The 20,524-nt window shown below is 39.1% G+C and overlaps 1 protein-coding gene across 2 annotated transcripts; it reads right to left on the bottom strand.

The window, feature by feature from the left end:
• Nucleotides 1–2,256: 2,256 nt before the first annotated feature.
• Nucleotides 2,257–14,419, bottom strand: LOC146478590 (spastin-like). 2 transcript variants are annotated; one of them, XR_014865141.1, is made up of 18 exons: nt 14,023–14,419; nt 11,448–11,540; nt 10,987–11,070; nt 10,305–10,588; nt 9,122–9,267; nt 8,562–8,590; nt 8,325–8,389; nt 7,926–8,000; nt 7,681–7,752; nt 7,469–7,544; nt 6,557–6,648; nt 5,448–5,527; nt 4,899–4,941; nt 4,255–4,334; nt 3,357–3,427; nt 3,200–3,240; nt 2,393–2,937; nt 2,257–2,339 (listed from the first exon to the last, which is right to left on the bottom strand). XR_014865141.1 is itself a non-coding variant. In XM_085112186.1 (17 exons), the coding sequence occupies exons 1-17, from the start codon at nt 14,342–14,344 to the stop codon at nt 2,818–2,820; spliced, it is 1,773 nt and encodes a 590-aa protein (XP_084968312.1). In that variant the 5' UTR covers nt 14,345–14,419; the 3' UTR covers nt 2,257–2,817. The 2 variants fall into 2 exon arrangements, 1 of the variants encoding a protein (XP_084968312.1); XM_085112186.1 differs by having other exon boundaries at nt 2,257–2,937.
• Nucleotides 14,420–20,524: the final 6,105 nt, after the last annotated feature.

The raw sequence follows: 20,524 nt of genomic DNA, 5'->3' as shown, positions 1-20,524 counted from the left end.
ACGGCAATGGTCAGTTCTTCCTTCAAAATCTTTATTTCCGAGAAGTTGATGAAACAATGATCGTAACAGTATTTGATCTGCTTATTAATGCCAAATAAATTAATGAACTGTGCTTTACCACCTAATGACGACTGCTAGACTGGCTATGGGTCTTACTGACTTATGTCACAAGTTTCCACAATTCCACGCCAAGAAGTTTCGGTTGCTTTGACAGATACGATCGGTTTCAACTTACGTTGGATATGTCATTGCATGTTTGAGAAGATTAATCGGTCAGCGTATTTCTAATTTCTAGTTAACAAGGGGGGAGGGGGGAGAGGTTCTGAGCGGAGGTTAGTGCATAGCAGTGAGGAATGAAATCACCAGAAATTTTGAAAAGAAATCTTATTGAGGTAGCACTATCACTGTATCGTGGGTGTGTCAGGTATTTATTTCACATCAATCTTTTTGCGACATAACCAGACAGTCATTTTCACACCAGAGTCACCCTGGCCCTCCCATAACCCCTGGAATAAAAATTGACACAATCTTGAAAAAAAAAATGGTAAAAGATAAACAGACAAGTTTTGCAAGGTATAAATTTATGAATCTTGCTTTTGTCTTATGATGTTTTCAAGGTCAAACGGTCAGACATGAGTTATACGAGATGAAACTTCTACGCGTTCTGGAAGGTTCTGATACCAGGAGATTATGATGATTTTCCATAATTTTCTCTTGCCGCTACATATTACTTTTGCAAACTATTGTACTGTAAGTTTGACTTTTTTAAGTAATAAAAAAGCCATCAAATTTAGGGACAAAACGTCATGGCTGTAGGAAGTCTAATCCTAAACTCTAACCCTGCGTCTCGCTTTATTTGATGTAGCCTCAACAGTAACCGAAGCGGTAAATGTATCTCACTAGCAACAACAATTAATTAAAGACCCCTCTTGAAGTAAAACAAAAACAAAAACAAAAATGATTAAAGCGGTTGTCTGGTGGTCATCGCGTCTGACTGACTTTCATTTAAAGATTGCCGGAAGGAGCGTCATCTGCCCACCACATGTAGAAATCAGCCAACATTTGTTACCATATACAAGTTGGCGCGTGTGAACGACACAGAGCAATACTGCTTACGCAACAAACGTACGCGCCCTTTTGTTTCTGGGCAAAGCAAATTTGCAAGCAGTTTGACTATAGAATGGCGGGAACCGTGCAAAGGACTTGTAAACCATCCAGGGAGGACTGAGTATTTGTTCTGTTAGTTGCTTTATAGGACAGAATCCACTGCTGAACTTGATTGAGTGGGTTGCCTGTGGCATGAGAGAACACCGTATCGAATATTTCGCGGAATTTTCAGTTTTAGCGCGGATTAGGTTCGAAGAAACAGAGTAATCGTGTATTTATATTAGGGTAGGGTCCTTCCTCGAAGGCCAGGAACGGTTTCGACGTCGGTGGTAACAATCTCATTTCGCTGAAATCGTTTTGTTTATTATCGGATACGGGAGGTGCACAGATTTGAAGGACTTTGTTTTTATTAGACAACTTTAGTTGTCACGTGACAATTGGGTCTGTGCAGATATGAATTATGCACTCAGACGGCTGTCAGTCCAGTTGTCGGAACATATGGCACTCAGGATAACCTGTCATCAGGTGTCCAGGGTATGATCGTATGTTACATCCAGGATGGCACAGGTTTCACACTATATTGAACTGAGCGCATCGTAACTTACGCTTAATTAACTATGTAAGTTAACACGACGGGCCACGGATTCGAAAAGGCAGACAGTTGGGACGCAAGGAGCATCAACACTCAATTCATGGTTGAACGATTATTTTCGGCAGAACCAACTCAAGAACACAGTACAAATGATTACTCGAATAAAAACTAAACTACATCTATTCAGAACCTTTTGACAAAAATTTGTTTGGTGATATTTCATAAATGCAATCAATTATGTGGCGATACGGCCTCCATGCCGCATATCCGATAGCAATTTATTCTTCTCCAGATTTTTTGGGGTTTTTGGTGAAGAATCCATGTGATCTGATATCACGCAAATCAGACTATGGATTCTCACAAAACAAAAACACAGCCGTATATATTTTTATCCGCGTGCACTTCAGATAACAGAATCTCAAGTCTGCACGCATACTATCCGCCTTAAAAAGGGTGTTGACCAGTATGGTTTGCAAGTTTTGCTGACGGCAGACTAGAGCCCTGTTCTAATCGTCGCATGCTTTTTAGACTTCATCGGAGTTTCACAAACGCATGGATGACATTAATTTATTTTGATTTAATGACGCCGTTTACCGACAGTAGACAGTAGTCGGAATGCTCGCGTGTTCCGCTCACTTTACTTCTCAAGGCATGACTTATGGTTTCATTCAGTTAAAAAACAGGGGTCAATACGCCATGCAAACTCAAAATCTGAGCTCTATTATATTCTGCTGAGCAGCTCCGCACAGTTTCACTTGTTACAACATACATGCACGCCAATTGATTTTTGTCAAAACAACTTTGCTTTACCGTGCCAGAACGCCTTTAACCTGTTTTTGACTAATATCCCATCCAGGGAGTAGTGAGTAGTAATCCTATTGTGGCAGACACCAGGTTGACTAGTGGCGGTGTGGGGTGCCTGTGACCTGACAGTACACTGCCTGTGCGAGTGAGAGCACGTGATCAGATAGACGGTAACGGAAACCTCGCCATGTAATTCAAGCTCCTCAGGATTTCAGTTTTATTTCCAAGGCATTTTTCACTCTACTAGAAATCTTCCCAGGAAGACTTCCCCACCCCCATCCCCCCCCCCCCCCCCGCCCCAGGTATCACAGTTCCTAAGCACTGCTGCCATATTGACTGTTCCAGTCCACGAAAAACTTCAAGGACTGCGGAGAAAGACTGGGTCGAATAACTTTCAGCGAGTTTCTGAAGTCGTGATATTGAATATCTCGAACCTGAAACGCAAAATATAAATTAATTAATTAATGAATCAAAGGTAACAAAGACATCTTAACCTTTAGAAAGTTGCCCACTACATGGGGAAACAAACGCCTTCTAGTTCAAACCCGTGAAAACACCCAAAGAAGTAACGACACTTATTCACCACTTGCAGTCTCGATGTTTGCACAAAATCTCCCAATTTGTACCATAAGAATATAAAGACGTCTGCTAAAGTCTAGATGTTTAATTTGGCCAGGGCAAAACATAATAGCCCACCTTAGCTGCATCCACAGACTGGATTTGATCAGGAGGAAGTTCTGTTAAACAGTGAGAGAAAACAACATGAATCAGTTGTCTGGTGGGTGTTTTAATTGTTCGGTTGAGAAATCAAAATACACTGTAACTAAGAAAATTTGAAAATTTCATGTCTTACCCCTTATGGGTCCGAGTGCAGCATCTCGAGCGAGAGCTGTTAAGTCACTGCCAGAATAGCCTTCAGTTTGTCTATAGTAAAGAACGAAGAAAGAGTGAACAAAAACAATACAGCGTCAATAACTATCATTTGTGTTGGAAGCGGCAGAGGGGAGGAATGCTGCTTGCATTCTAAACAAAAGAGTTCCTTTATTTGCGCGTACAAAATTTTACGAAAAAACTTTTAAATGCGCATAAGAATATCAGAGGTGTCATCTACCCTTTGCCGCAACATTGGTGGAAATGCCATAGAAAACTATTTGATAAGAGGCCTCTCGGAGCTTGGTTCAATAAAACTAGCTCGGTGCCTGGTAACTTGCCATCGAAGCAAGGGCATCACTGCAGAATGAACCTAAAGGGAAACAGTCAACCGTGGTCTGCAGAAGACAGCGCCTAAGTTCTCAAATTACCAACAAGTTACTTACCGACAAGTAACTGTAGAATTTAAATCTCAGATTCAATCATTACTATATGTACCTCACCTTGAAGAGTCTCCTCTTTTAGAGCGGTTTTTCAATTGAGTGTCGTAAAACCAGAACCAAAGTAATTACTCTGGCCAATCGCAACAGATGTAAACAATACCACGAGCCAATCAGAATTCGAAGCAAATACGTGTAACTGGCGCCAAGCGCGGGAAAACGCGTGTGGGCCAAAACACGATTGGTTTTGGTTTGGATTCCCATTGGTTGAGAAAGTGGCGCGAGTTTTATTAACCAATCACAGAGCTTAGTAATACAAAACCAAAGCAAACGCGAAATTACTTTCGACACTCAATTGAAAACCGCTCTATCGTATCTATCTTTGTTCCATTTATTACAATTTCTATATTTTTTATTTCTGTCACAAACTATTCACGTTACCTAGCTAGTGTTTCCATTTCAGTACTACTTAGTGGATTATGATTCTTGACCAGAAGCTTTGACAAAAGGACCTTTCTTGTCTTCAGAGAGAAACAAAGAAAGAAAACCAATCATTAGAATCAGTTCCACTGCTTAACTGATAGCCTGCGATAAACATTGGGTTTTCTGGCTCTTGTTTTACCCACAATCTTCAAGAAGAGTGAAACAAGAGCTGGCAAACCAGGCCCCAGTTGTTCAAAGGGCGGATAACTCTATCCAGTGGAAAAGTCACTATCCAGCGTTGAAAATGCATACCAAACAATGCTTCTGACAAGTTTTCCACACAATCCCATACTTAAATTAGACATACACTTCTAATCTATAAACAAATTATAGGGCGAAAGGGAAATTCTTGCACAAATTTATTTGCTGCATAGCGACCTATCCAGTGGATAAAATTATCCGCTCTTTGAACAATCGGGGCCAGGTGTTTTAACAGGCTGAGTAAAGACTAGAGAAACATTGATGGAAATGTGACAGTGATGACTGCATATTGCATAAGAGCACTAGACAAATCACAGCAACCTGTTACACTGTAGATGACAATGGTTGAGGTTAGCAGCAATGAAAATAGCTAACAACTTGGATACAACATGTGCTCATACCTCTTTGTCTGGAAGTGGTACATACACTCTTTTTACAAGCCGCCTGTTGACCAGAAAACACAAAACTATAGGATTACCCTTAAAAACATCACAATCCAGTTAAAGTTTTAGCCCTGTCTATGCACTACAAATCTACATAACAATAATTTTTATTTATTTGTAGCATAACAAGTTGATGGAAGTATTAAGGGCTCTTGCACAGACCTACAGGTTCATGTACATACAGTTGACTACCGATAACTCAAACCTTCAAGGGAAATTTAAAAAGGTTCGAGTTATCAGGAGTTCGAGTTATCGAGGGTAAAGTTATACAGAAAATGACCTCAAAGGAAAGGAAAATTGGTTCGAGTCAGCGTGTGTTTCGAGTTAGCGAGGGTTCGAGTTATCGGGAGTCGACTGTATGTAGCAGTTCCACTGATCTAATCAAGGACTGCAACACAGACCACACCTTCTAAAAGCCTAACTTAGAACTGCAACAGAATTACCAAATGATTCTACAGTGTACCACAGACCCATGTAGCACTGAGTTACGGTACATCACAGACCTACCTAAGAGCTGCATCATCAAGTTCCTGAGGCCTGTTAGTGGCTCCCATGACTAATATTCTTTCATTGGGGTCAGCAATTACCTGAAAAATTAACAACCAGTTTTCTTACATGAGATTAACGAGCTACAACGGTTGAGCCTCCCATAAATGGAGACCCTTAGGGCCAGAAAAAGTCTGCTTAAGAGAGGTGTCCGCTTATAGGAGGTTAAAAATGTAGTGTTTGTATGTAGCTGAGAATATGACCTAGTGTCCGCTTACAAGGTGTCTGTCTACAGGAGGTGTTTGTTAGCGGAGGTTCAACTGTACAAATGAGCCTCCTCTGTGCACTCTTGCTTCCTGTCCCTTGGAATAAGCAAATGACTCTATGGATCCAGAATATGATCAGTTATAAGGACTGTTGTGTGAAGGCTCCCACAAGTCTCCTGTAGCTCATGGTAGAGCATCCGAACTAGTCGTCACAGCTACTATTACAACCTTATAATGCTACAAAAACAAAAAAGACATTGGGAGACAGAGCATTTCAAGTTGCGTCTCCGGAACTGTGGAACGGTCTCCCAAATGACATTAGAAATGCTAAGACAATGGACGTTTTTAAGTCCTTAGTGAAAACTCATCTTTTTAGGAAAGCGTGTGCTTGTTATTTTTAGAATTTTACATTTTTGACTCTGTGTAATTTTTAGCTTATATATTAGATATGGATTGGATAGTTTTATTATATTAGTTTTATTATTTTATTATTATTTTAATAATTATTTAACTTGTAAGGCGCATTTGAATATATTCATATAGATATTTGCAGCGAATAAGTAATAAATTATTATTATTATTGAAGGTCTTAGGTTCGACTCCTGATAGGAGCACTCGGATTTCTTTTTTTCAAGTATGCCTGTGTCACTTTCTAGAATAATACATCTTTCTCATGTTTCAAACTGTTTCAAATGAGGTTTATAACTGAGGATGGTCACCAACTTCAATCAATCACCACACAAGTACTTTTTCTGGTTCAAAAGCTAACTGTAATTTCTAACAGCATGGTCAACACAATTTTCTCAAAAAAGCCAACGGCATGACTAGAAAGTAATAAAAACAGTTTTAAGTACACCTACTCACCCCATCAAAAGAAACTAAAAATTCTGTTTTCATTCTTCTACTGTGTTCCTGTTCACCTTCTTTCCTCTCACAAAGCAAAGAATCTACTTCATCTGGAAAATAAATTCAGAATTTAGGATACATGTTTAAGCTCACTGACTATGCATTTACTTACAATGTACTTAGCTATAAAACTAAACAAAAGTGGTTACTATTTTGGAATAAATCGTAAACGTTCTAAAAAAAAGTGCAGTATCTGAAAAAATATAGCCCCCCTAGATTCAGCATTTTGAGTAAACTCCCCTCTCTAGACCATGCGTTTGGTGTCAAACAATTTCTCACCACACTTGTAACTAAGCTAACCTGGGGTTTCCCTTTCCCTTCAACTTAAAATCAACTTTAGAAACATTTTTTAACAAGCACAATGAAAACCTGGGGTAACTTTTAACAAGGATTATCATTAATTGGCTGTCAAGCAACCAGACACTGACGAAAAGAAGCAAACTTATTAGCAAAATTAATGTTCAAGAAATTCAGCTAATAAATAATTATTTTTATTAAAAACTGAATCACTGTATAATGCAATTCTAGGGATTTGATTGGCTTAGCGGCCATGGTATATGAGCCATTATACCATGGCCAAGGTATGGCGATCATTAAATTGTCTTCTGGTTGTTCTTACACAGCGAAATCAGGAAGATCTAGCAATACATTTCTTTCTAAACTAAATACCTGCAATATTTAACATTTATTCCACTTGCGCTTGTTGGATATGAGATTGATTATAGCCAACTCAGTGCTACGTGCCTCGTTGGCTATCTATCATCTCATACACATCCAACGTGTGCTCGTGGAATAATTGTTAAATATTGCAGGTGCTTCGTTTAGCAATAACATTAAGTAACCAGACAGAGTGAATATTAATTTGCTTACCAATAAATATAATACTTGGTTGAAGTTCTCTAGCAACAGCAAACAGAGCTCGAACAAGTTTCTCACCCTCACCAACCTACCAGACCAACAAAGGGTTTTAGGAATCTCATTACATGAGACTTGCTTAGGCAAGAAAAAATAAATAAAACTGGCACTGTCAGAATATGTGTTTCCTTCCATATATATTTCAAATACATATAAATCCATCTTACCCATTTAGACGTAAGGGTGGCAGCACTAATATTAAAGAAAGTTGCTTTTGATTCACTTGCAACAGCTTTTGCCTGAAAAAAAAAATAATGGTCAACTAATCATTGAATACTAGCTGGGGCTACAACTGGTTACAAAATGATGAGACACTATTGCCAAAAACAGGCCAGCCCACCCCTTGATAGCAAATATATGCCCGGGTCACAGCTTTGAAGTGTCACTGCCCAAAAGGAAAAAAATGTCTTACCAACATAGTTTTGCCATTTCCTGGTGGACCAAACAAAAGAAGACCACGAGCTGGAGCTCGCAGACCTGTAAAAAGCTGTCCACAGAAAAACAAAACTTTTAATGTTTGGCCTTATTTTTTTTTTTCTATCAATAATGACTGACAAAATGATAATCATGAAACTACAGTGTACAAACATGTACATGTATAAGGACATAATATTCTCAAACTAACTTTAGTTATTAATTCAAGACATAAACAAGTAAGAAGCCCACAAATGACATCCATTTGGGTCAGGTGGATGAATCTTCAGTTGATGGCCGATGAATCATCGGATCAAGATCTTAAGGGTTTGACCTGAGATCAAACACAAGCATACATCTGTAAAATGCATTATAAGGAACAAGCTTGAAGAAATACCTCAGGCCTCAAATACGGAAGAATAACAATTTCTTGAAGAAGTTTCTTGGCACCTTCTGCGCCAGCTTAAAAAATTACAAAGAGAAAACAAGTTACCCCACTAAAAATTAATGAAGAAACATTATGTGCAAGAAAAAAAGACAGTTGAACCTGCTGAGTTGACTCTAAAACTTGACAAGAAAAAGTGTTCTATGTTGACCTGTAATTTCCTTTTGTCTGAAATATAAATAAACCTACCTATGTCATCAAAATGTACTGGGGGCCCACTAAAAACAAAAAAAAAAAGATGTTAGCCCAAAAGCTGTTCCATTTAAGTACCCAAGATACATGTAAATAAACAAATGCCACATGTTTACATGATGCAATGTAAACAACAATGTACCCAAACTAGATACAGGCATTTTGCATGTATATTAAACATAAAATCAAGGACAAACAGTAATATTTTTTCCCAGAAAAGGTATGTTTGAGCTTGCCACCGTGAGTCTTGGGGTTTTGATGTTTTGTAAAAAGGCAAGCACTAAAGCTAAAACTTTTCAACAAAGAAAAAATGAACGGGCTTCAAAGATTATGTGCAAGTTATCTCTTTCAGACTTGTTTTTTTACTTGGAAACTCAGTCACAAAATTCATAATAAAATTTTATCTAGTTTTAAAATTCTTACACCAAACCCTACAGTAACCTCATTTAACCACTTCATACAGGTACATACACCTGTATAACAAATAAATAATTAAAAATAAAATAAAGTTACACGTATAATAAAAATAATACCAAGATAAATAAACATGTAGTTACCTCTCTATAATCTCATCCATGATGTGATTTGCTAACGTAGAATCAACATTTTTGAGGTGTGAAATTTTTTTCCTATTTTCATTGGCTTGCTTGATTCTGCCGTTCTCAGCACCCACTGAGGCACCAGGCCTTCCTGATGGTTTTGACTGAAAAATGTATGTAAAATAATGATCACAACTAGGTAATTTTATATTGACTTTCTCTATTGCTCGGTTGTTTCACTGTGAGCATTCAACAATCCCAGTTGTAGTATTATTTCTTCCCTCTGCACACAAAAAACAACAGGGGAATAGAGAATTCGTGAAACTAACAATCCTGTATTGATGTCATATCCGACTATTCCCAGTCTCCCATCTTGCATGGCATTGTATCCTAACCAAAATAGAAATTTCACATTTTTATGTCTCAAACCTGAGGAAGAAAATTAATAGGGAATTTTTTGATTCTCAGCATTTTTTGATTTATGTGATTCTAATACAAGAACAACATGAAGATTTGATCAAGCAAATGAAAAAAAAAAAAAAAAATCTGTCATATACACTTCAAATAAAATCTAACTTTGAACCCTAACCCTAAGACCTATTGTTTATATCTCTTCATAAGTGGGTCATTTTAAATATATAAATGTTTGTCCAGTCACTGGTGCATGCTACATGTACCTTGACACCATTTACGGTAGACAACCTCTAGCCATTCAAAATTGGTTTAGTTATAACAATTAATTTTATACCACAGAATCTACATATCTGACCATTATCTTTCTGGCCACAAGTTTTTGCTGTTAGTATCTCAGTTGTTTGAGCACACAGCAAGGGTGTTGAAAGTCCCCCATATGAACATTGAACTCATCTTAGGAACTACTCAAGACATATTTTTTTCCTAAAATGCGCAGTGTACTGTATTTATGTTGTAGGTTAAAATGAATCCCAAGTTAAAATGATTTCATCCTAGGTTGACTTGTATTTTCCTTTGTTTCAGATGTAAATTACCCAACCTTAACAAAGGAAAATACAAATCAACCTAGGTTGAAATCATTTTAACCTGGATTAATTTTAACCTACAACAAAGTATAATTCTAAACTCGTGATAATCTGAATTAAGTTTACTGTACTTTTATCCCCTAAAATTTTGGTCGTTATTCAAACAGTTTTAACTTCTACAGAACTGAACAATGCACGCTTACCACTGGAGGATTCCTTCTCCCTGTGACTGGACTCCGTCCAGGAACGTTAGGTCTCACGCTCGGCAAACCAGCTGATGTGTTTGCCTTTTTCGGAACAGTTCTACTGTTAACTTTTGGATACGTAGAAGTCTTTTTAGTTGTTGTGGTGCTTTTTGTTGTTGATGTTTTACCGGTGTTACTTTTTGAAGGACCAGTTTCCTCAGCCTTTACTTCAGCAACCATGTCTTCCATGAGCTTATCAGCTGCTTCCTTATCAATACTTGATGCTGATAACAACAGTGCAACTGAAAGAAATCAGAAAATTATCACAATCAAACAGTTTCGTCTTTCTTGATATTACATGTACAGCGTTTGAAAAATTGTACCGCATTTCTGCACATAATTTAAAGCAAGACAGGAAATAATATTAATTACTGCTTATCGACCAAGTATGGGGTCCACATGTGGGGCTTTTGGCTAAGATCTTTTCCTTGAACATTGACATACATGTATGAACAAAGAGAAGAAAATTCAAGGACAATGTTTTTATGTCTGAACTCAGAATAAGAAGAACCACCAACAAGATGTTTGCACTTGATTAAAGTTTTTTCACAGAAACCTAAGTTTGAGACGAAACATGTGCAACAGTCAAGACAATTGCAAAGACAACTGAGAGAACTAAACAACATTAACTTTTACATACCCAACTCATCAAGTCTTCCTCTACTATTTTCCAGGTTTGATCTCATTTTTTCTTGAAGTTTTCTTGCTTTTTGCCACTCCTCCCCTATGGAAGCATGCAGTGTGAATAAATTATATTACACTGTACAAACTTAAACATCAGATACATGTGCATGTTCTTCAATTTTGTGACTGCAATATTGAACATATTGTACAAGTAGGGGTTATTATAAGGCTGTGTACCCTGTGCATATATGCCCATGAAATCATCAGCTGTCCAAAACATTGTTTAACTACTCACAGGGTATAGGATGCACCTTACTTTCATGATAAAGGTGAGCAGATCGAGCTACTAAAGAACACAGTTCCTGGAACTCTCTTCAACCTATTTAGCTTACCTTATTGCACCTCTAATAAACCAACAATGACCATAAAATATTGTTACAGATGGTGTGCATGTCTTTTAAAGAAAAGTTCAAGTACCTTTTCCATCACAGCAGATTTGTAGTCCAGTCTCTAACTCATTTACTCCTTTTTTGTAGAAGTCTACAGCTCGCTTCTTTGTCGTCAGGCCTCCTTTAAATAAAAAATAAAACGAAGAATCTTAATTATGCTCAAGACAATTGAGTGGCAGCACATTTAATTCAGTAATGAAATCTCAATGACTCATTCTATGGTAAACAGTTTAGTTTCTCCATTTATTTTCAGGTCAAGTTTTTTACACAAAGCATGCACAGGATAACTCTGCAGTTGCATCCTTCATTGTACATGTTTTAGTTATCTAATTTTACCTGTAGACTTTTCTTCTTATTTGTACATGTATTTGTAAAACCATTGTACATTTTGATCATAAGCATAACCATAACAAAATTCTTGAATATGATTGGCTATCGGCAGACATCAGTTTTCGCATCATGCCTGGTGTAATTGGACAGTATGTGTCATTTGCTCACACTGTAATTAAATCTATCTCGAAACTTAACTCAACTGTTGTCCTCTATTAATTTACCAAAAAGTTAAACTGTTGGCTTTTTTTTCTGAAATGTTGTTACAGTTATGACTAATTGGTAACAGGACTTAGTGTCGTCCAATTCTGTCTTTAATCATACTTGTGATTAAACAAATCAGACTCCTGCTACGCGGTTGTCCGATTTTGTTAATCACTCATATGATTACAGACCAAATTGGACTCCACTTGAAGCCCTATAATTTACCATTATAAAAATGGTTGCAATATTGAATAAGCTTTATTATTAATAATTACATTATTAAAGGACGGTACAGTTGCACTTTAACATTTGAGCCATGATGGTGACCGGTATCTAATATCTCCTACAATACCACTACTCGCTCATTACTGTGCAGGTTATGAGAATAACAGAAATGATCACCAAAGCCACAATGTTTTGATGTGAAAACAAATTCTCCCAACTAGTAAAGGTAAAGTCGCACAAGAGCCTAAGTGGCCCACACGGCCGGAGCTTAGCCCGGTTTCTGTAGCATGAAGCAACTAGGAGTATTGCTACTCCCCCCCGGATAGGAATTGCTGGTCCATCACAGGGTTACTCCCAGCAGTATGTCGCTGGTACCCATTTATACACCTGGGTGAAGAAAGAAAAGGTGGAGCAAAGTTTCTTGTCTAAGGAAACAACACAGCAATGAAGAGACCAGCCTGGCCTCGAACCAACGACCCTCAAATCCTCCAACCGTCTTCTGATCGAAAGTCCGACACGCTAACCACTACACCACCGTGCCTCCACTTCTCCCAAATAGTACCACAAGGAATGCATTTGAACAGTGAGGAGAAAATGCATGTTCAAGGCTGTTGCCTGAGAAAAATTTCAATGAGCCCACAAGGCCAAAAGCCAAGAAGTTAGGAGCCCAACATGTGAAGTGTTAGGTGCTGCTTCAAAAACTTTAGGCATCCAGAGCATTTTCTTGGGTGCCTCAGATTACTGGGCTCTTGTTAAGCAGCATTGTTGGTGTTGGGGCTTAAGAGCTTCCTTTTTCCAGTCAGTTTTATTATGCCAGGGTGCATTCTATGTACGTTCCACTCCGAAGATACAGTGAGAGTTTTGATGTTCCATGCCAAGCGGCTGCAGAAATAGCACATAGAATTGCCTATGTTAGTTAAATGATGCACCGACTGCCATGCCAGCCGTGACCCCCAGACTCCCCACTAAATCTTACACCGGGAGAGAAACCCTAGATATTTGATACTTGAACAGTATCAACTAAGGCCACGGCTTAAGCGAATCAGTGGGCCTCCAAATCTGTTAATAAGTGGTTTATTTTAAGTAGATAAATGGTTTTCTCGTCTGGGATGCAAGCCTTCTTGTTATCGTCAGCATCAGACAATGTTTAGATATGACTGTTGGCAAAACTGAAAATGGCTTAGAATGTGGTTTTGTTAAACAGTATCTAAACTGTCTTTTAACAACCAACCCTATAAGTTTTCAAACACCAAGGTTAAATTATTCTCCACGCCAACACCTTTTTGGTAATCTAATGCCAGGCACTACCTCTGTTTACTCTGCTTTACGCCAAAGACCAATGATCATGCACCAGTATGCCGACTGATATGGAAACCCACACCAGTGTGTCACCTTCATGAAATACAGCCTGAGCTGAATGCACTTGCGGTTTACAAGTACCCGTATACAAAGGAGCAACCTGAACGTTAGTAATGTTTAGAGGAATGAGAGATAAGGAATGTAGCAAACATAGGAAGAAGCTTAGTTTACTTCATGTAAATTTTTTATCCCAAGAAAGACAACGGTGTTTTTTTTTAATTGACAATACTGCAAAAGGTGGTTCTAATTTTCGAGTCTGTACGTAGTTGAAGCTATACAGTGTATTCATTTACATGTACTGTAATTCAAATGACAGCTTTTGAGTAACACTTAGCCCTTTCCTCTCTTACTGATTATTGTCATTTATCCCAGCCAGGTGTACATTTGAATATCTGTATAATTTTGTACTCTATAAGCATTTTCCGGTAGTGTAATGTAATTTAAGCTACCAAACTAAGACGTATATACGTTTGATTTATATATACCTCCTTCCTCGTCGATTTCCAAAGCCTTCGCGATGAATTCGTAGGCTTGTTTATGATGCACTCGGAGATTGATTATTTCTTCCGGTAAGCTATCATCAGTTTCATCCAGAGAGTTCTGGGTTTTGCAAGGTTTTGGTGGAGTTCGAGAGGCCATGATATTTTTAAATCGTCGTGTACCTCGAGCTGCTGATTTCGCTACCTTCCTCTGATTAGTCCCGAATAGGTTTGACCACAGCGAAACTACCAGCACAAAGTATATAGCATTCCATAACAAAATGAATGGATAAGCTACCAACGAGAAATAAGTTCCATTACGAGGCATTTAGTTCTGCAAAAGTTACCACTTTCGTTTTCAGTCATTTCGTTGATTTGACTTTTGAGGATAGTTTGATCAGCGGTGTCACTCTGAGCTAAATGCGCATTTTATATGCGCATAAGTTTGGCATGTGCGGTACTTGAGATTTCTTGGAAAACCTTAAAGGGGAAGTATCATAGCGTTTTTCACCTCTTTTGTTAAAAATGGTGAATTAAGACCTTCACTTTGCTACAAAATAATTCTGGAACGACGAGAGGAGAGAAATGAACTCAATTCTTGACAGGAACAACTCGTACTCTGTTCTGGCGCATTTTGGAAGCAAAAATACGGAAAATGGAAAAACATTAGCCTAACAATTTCAAGTTTCAATCTCTGTCTCTGACTAGAGGCACTAATCGACAGTTTTATTGCACTGGGATGATAATTTATAACAAAACTGAACAATTTTTTTTTTCGTTTTTTTGTTGCTGTTGTCAGACCCCCGAAGGGGGGGGGAGGGGACTCCCATATGAAACAGACGGGGATGCTCGTCGTCTCGCTTAGGGGTGTAAATTTTGGATTTTGGTCTCGCTTAGGGTGTTCCGGGCAAAGCGCCAATATTTTAAGCCGCCAAGGTCTCGTTTAGGGTTCCATGAAGGAACACAGAGTTACGCGCAGAGAAACAGAAGTCAAATTTTCTTTTTAACTTGTTTTCTTTACCGCATTAGGGGTCAAAATTTGCTTAAGCGACACCCAGATTGGTCTCCTTTAGAGGTCACAAAAAGCTTGAGCCACGCCCAGATGGTCTCCTTTAGGGGTTCAATTCAAAATTTCTGACGAGCATCCCTGTCTGTTCCATATGGGAGTACCCCCCCCCCCCCCCCCCGGGTGTCAGATCAAATTTTCGTGATACTTCCCCTTTAAGTAGATTCAGTTAAAAAAAAAAAAAACCTATTCTAACTCTAAGTAGAGTTACCGGGCCTTATTAGATACCAGTACCTGATATCATAGTAACAGAGAGAATTCGTACAGTTCGGGTCAGGGAGAAAGTTTATACAGATCGAGTCTTATACAGGCACTCAAGGTGTGAGTTATCTATCCGACACTACCGTGTATCTGTGGCTTGAATGTTTCTAGCCCATCAAAGCTCTCCTGACAGTAGCCAGCCGCGGCATTGCATAGTAAACTCAGACCTCGCTTCCTGAGTCGACGTGCCATCAGTTTTCCCCGCGAGAGGAGGGTACTCCGAGGGGTACTTCCCTGGCCCCTTTATGGCCTATTACGGGGACGTGTCGCTGGATAGGGTATGGGATTTGGCCCCTCCGCGCGATCTACCCTGAACAGGGTAAATCAGTTCAAGCCTGAGTCTGTCCTAATCAGGGTCTTGATCCGTCCTCATATGAGACAGGGTATGGCTGCAAGACTGTCGTCGAGCGTTTAGCACAGCGGCATCCTTATCATGCAAATATGAGTCAAGTACCCCCCCGTTGAGCAGTTTTCAAACACCATGCAGTCGTCTACTGCTCTCAACAATTTTTTTACTGAAGGGGAAAAACTCGCTCACTGTACACTAGGCAGCAAATAAGTTCTTCTACGGAAATTAACCTGATAAAAAAAGAAAGGAAATGAGTTTGCGCTCGACAGAAGCTTGCTTGATTTAGTCGTATAATTGCAGTACATAACCCATCATAATCGATACTAGATACCTATCGGATCCAAACGGGTGTATGCATGATACTGAAGCCGAAGAGCAGGTTACAAAGCATTCTTCTTTATACTTGCTCCTTGGATGAACTGCATGATCGTTCGTTAATCCTAAAGATCCGCCAGTTGGCTGTCAATAACGTAATTATTATTGAGAATTATGTATTATTCAGTAATGACACAGGCAAACTAAATCCGAGTGCTCCCATGAGGAGTCGAACCTAAGACCTTCCGATTACTAATTTAGGTTCTCTACCATTGAGCTACAGGAGACTCGAGGGAGCTAAGGCCATTAAATTAGGTTCATGGGACAAACATCCTGCATACTGCTAGGATTGGAATGTCAATGTATGGTCATGGTGGCATATACGCAATGAAAGGAAATGTGATGTAATATTTTGGACCATTTCATCACAGGTAATCCGGCCTTTAGACTACAATAGAGATGGACAGGTGGTTAGCATGGTGAGTCGACAGGCTCTCAGAATATCATTTGACTCACTGTCTTACTGTTACAAAGTTAACTGATTTCAACTGGCTTACTATTATAACTGAGCAGATGACTGTCGCAAGAAGCCAGCTTTCTAAAACTGGAGGAAAACCAATATTTTAATTCTCTTCTAACAAAGCTGTTTTTGTTATTGTATTGAATTTAAAGTAGCCAATGATTTATGGAATTTAAAAGATTTTTAAAAGAACTTTGGATTTCAAAATTATAAAAATTAAGACCAGAAGTTATATTGATGATCATTTCGTAAAACACTTTAACTTTTCAGGTTTAAAGTGTTATCAGGTAGAGTTTTAAAAATGCGTGCAGAATTCATACGACTTAACCCTTAACCAATTCGTTTATTTGAAGCTGAAGGCCACCGCCAACTATTCTAATCAGGCAAAAAGCCAAGATATGAGTTTAAAATTGGTAATGTTGCCGATAAACGTTTTGCAGGGTGAAAACGTCAAAACGAAACAAAAAAAAAGTCTTGTGTGTGAGTCGTTTAAGGGTTATTAGCAGGTTTTTTTTGGACTTGGAAAGTGAAATATTTTCTTGTTCGTTTAACGCTACTGGTGATTTTTTGTTTGCGTGTGGGCAGGCCGTTTAGGGGCGTGGTATTACCATGATAATTTTTTTGCCTGCACGCAAAGAAAATTATTTCAACTCATGGTGATCACTCGATGGCTTTACTAGGTTGTTCAAATTTAGAGGGAAGTTACCTTTGTAGAAATGTCACAAAAAGCTTTCTGTTTTCGTCTCATTCTCATAACCTACTTAAAAACAGTGGCTTATCCATACGAGATCCAACTTCAAGTTAACGGGAATAGCCCCCTAATGAGAGCGGTGCATCTTCAGGGCACGACTCAAGTGTCGTACGGTAACTTTGTAGCTGACACGTTTCATCGTCTTCAAGTTTCAGTTGCATCGTCGACTGTTGTGAGCAGCTATAGAGAATGCGTTTTAAGCTGTGTCAGCACTCCGCCATGTTCTTCGTTCAATGTTGCAACGTCTCCTAATTCTGATGGGAGATTTCTTTGCGAGCTCTTAAATGAGGACAAATACAGAAGCTTCCATCTGCTAATTAGCTCACAGAAATACCACCACTACAGCATTAAGGTACGTAGGGGAACATTACTTAATTTACCGAGAATGTCAAACGTTCTCTAGAAATTAAGACAAGTGGGAAACAAATACTCCATCACAAATATTCCATCACGTTTATTGCATTGCACAAATGCTGACTGCTCATCTGTTTTCGTGATTAAACCTTTTCTCAAAAAACTCGATAACTATCCAAACGTGCCGGATTACGATTTTTTGTTTTCAAATTCATTTTCTATCGATCAAGGTAATATTTCTTACCGTCAGTTAATCATAAGCCTCCAATTTTTATTTTCCGATCACCTTAGTTCTTAAATTTTTCCTTTCCCCGCATAAATTCTCAACCCCTCCCTTTTTTTTCCTAGAAACAATCCAAAAATCGTTAAAAAATTCTCAAACACATATAGCGCCATGGACTACAACCTTACGGAGGCATATTTGGATCTAAAGTCACCGATATAAAAAAAAAAGTTAAATTTCTGAAACCAAGAGAAAATAAAGAAAACAAGTGTTGTGTTTTGCTCAGTATGTATTTTGTTTTCAGACACCTTGCAGCAGCTCTCCATGTAAAAACAACGCCGTGTGTGTTCCAGATTACAGTAACAATCAGTACCACTGTGACTGTACTCAAGGTTACGAAGGAATGCACTGCGAAACAGGTGAGATTCAGCCTCGTCCCCAGTCGCCCTTGTCGCGCGGTCGAGTGTGAAGTCACCAGCGCGTGATTCGGGAAGATGCTCGGCTCGCTTGATAAGCGCGATTAGGCCTAGGAACGAGGCTGGGTGAGATTAACTGATATGAAAAAAAAAATAGAAAAGAAAAGTGTTAGTTTGTTTTGGTTTGTTCCAGTGGTTTTCACTAGTGAAAGGATAAACATATGGGAGCAAGGGGGTAGGTGGGTAAGGGGTCAACACTCTAGGCGGAATGGCGGACTCCTCCCCTCACGTACTGGCCAAAATGGTACCCCTTTCACCAACAGAAAACAACTTGAAGAATCGTTTCCTTTTCTTACACCTCTAGTATAAGCCAAAGCTGCAAGTGTTAATCTTTACGTTGTATGATCGATACTCAGGCTCACTGATCCCTCTTATGGGTACGTTATTTTGGAGCTGTTGCAGAATTGGAATACACGGTGTTCTTGTTCTTTTGGGACCAATACCTACTTCAGAATGAACAGAATAGTATTCCGTTCATTCTGCTCCTGATAGAATGAACAGAATGCGGTTTACTCGGAATAGATAAAACTGCGTTCTTTTGGGAAGGTTTTCGGTTCGGAATAGGCAGATTTGTGTTCTTTTAGGACTACTGATATTGTGTGTACTTTGCTATTCCTGAACAGGAATAAGAAAAGACAGGATTCTTCCAAAAAATGTTCCCTATATATTTACCTCAAATACAACCCATTGGACCGAAAACCTCCACAGCATAACCCTTCAGTTCACAGCAAACTTTAGTCAAGGAGTCAAAAGCATTATAATTTAGTCATACAAAATACTTGACAAACGCCTTTCTTTTCTGCAGCTATTGATCCATGTTCCAGTAATCCTTGTTTAAACGAAGCCTCGTGCTTCGAGGTTCCTCTGGTTAATGCATATTTTTGTTCCTGTCCGCCTGGATTCACTGGACTTAACTGCCAAACAAGTAAGTACTCTGCTATCTTTTTTTGCTATCAAAAAGAGAATTTGAATTGTAATAACTGATGACAAAAAGGCCCAGAACAAAGTAATGAATTCACTCAAGATTATCGCGGATATAACCACAGGGCTTTTCAATGTTCTTACACATGGTTGAGACCGTTAGAAAGATGAAAACAGTAAAAAAACAAACTCTTCCAACTTGAATACCTAAAGCATAATTAAATGTACCAAACTGTTTTATTAATATGTTTACAGATATCAACGAGTGTTCCAACAATCCTTGTTTAAACGGAGGGTCGTGTATCGATCAGGTTGACGAATATGTTTGTAAATGTCAGGCTGAATATACAGGACTTCGCTGTGAAACACATAGTGAGTACCGCTGTTGTTAGACTGTGAGCAGTCGTACTTTTTCGCTCAGATCACACGCGCAAAGTGACATTAAAATTATGCAATTAGAATACGGAACGAGGAGGGATCTTAGGCCCCGTTTATATGGAGAAACGTTGTCCCGGGTAGAGGGGTCACTCGCCTACCCGAGCTACCCTGGGCGAGCCAACTTTTCCTACATTTCCTTACAAAACTTGGCGAACCGTTTACATGAGAAACAAAAAGTTGGCTCGGCTGGAAGGGTAACCCGCCTGGCCGGGTCACCCTTTTACGATGGTAGGGTCACCCTCCTAGCCGGGGCCAACTTTTCTCCATATAAACAGTTTGGTTCTCCCAGCTGGGTCAACTCCGTCGAGGCGAGACAATCAGAGCATGCGCGAGCGCTGTTGGCTCGGGCAAAGCGGTCAACTTTTTTCTCATATAAACGCTCGCTGAAGTTGACTCGGCTGGGAGGGTGACCCTCTTTCCCGGGACAACTTTTCTCCATATAAACGGGGCCTTAGGAGAAGAAAGAGACTGATCGCAGTCTACGTTGATTCTAGAAAATAAGCCCTGGTTAGAACTGGTTTTGTTCAGTGAAAATCTTCTGCTATGAAAATGGAGCTGGAGGCGAAATATCCACAAACGGATGAACTGTAGAGAAAATATGAAACTAAATCTGATCACTGAGGCTTAACTGTTGAATTTACTAAATACCAGTGTGAAGATCTCTTGGACTCTGAAATGTCGTATCAAGAATGCCGGAAAATAAGAACATGTTCATCATGGGCTGTAAATTTACGTACACGTCTACTTGGGGCATTTCAGCCCGATGGGAAACTCATATAAAAGGACGGGAGAAATCGCCTAAAAGGTATCTAAAAGGTACCAGGATCTAGTGTT

The sequence above is a fragment of the Pavona decussata genome, unplaced genomic scaffold, assembly GCF_977016875.1.
Source record: "Pavona decussata unplaced genomic scaffold, jaPavDecu1.1 SCAFFOLD_64, whole genome shotgun sequence".
Classification (NCBI taxonomy): domain Eukaryota; kingdom Metazoa; phylum Cnidaria; class Anthozoa; order Scleractinia; family Agariciidae; genus Pavona; species Pavona decussata.
Note: the sequence above shows the minus strand (reverse complement) of the source record. Positions and strands in the feature narration are given on the sequence as shown.

Excerpts from the sequence above, each read along its gene's own strand:
- LOC146478590 (XM_085112186.1), bottom strand. The coding sequence starts at position 14,344 with ATGCCTCGTAATGGAACTTATTTCTCGTTGGTAGCTTATCCATTCATT. Across the intron at positions 4,942-5,447 it reads CTTGATGATGCAGCTCTTAG|GCGGCTTGTAAAAAGAGTGT; the intron begins GTAGGTCTGTGA and ends TCTGGTCAACAG. Across the intron at positions 2,938-3,199 it reads AGTCTGTGGATGCAGCTAAG|GTTCGAGATATTCAATATCA; the intron begins GTGGGCTATTAT and ends TTTGCGTTTCAG.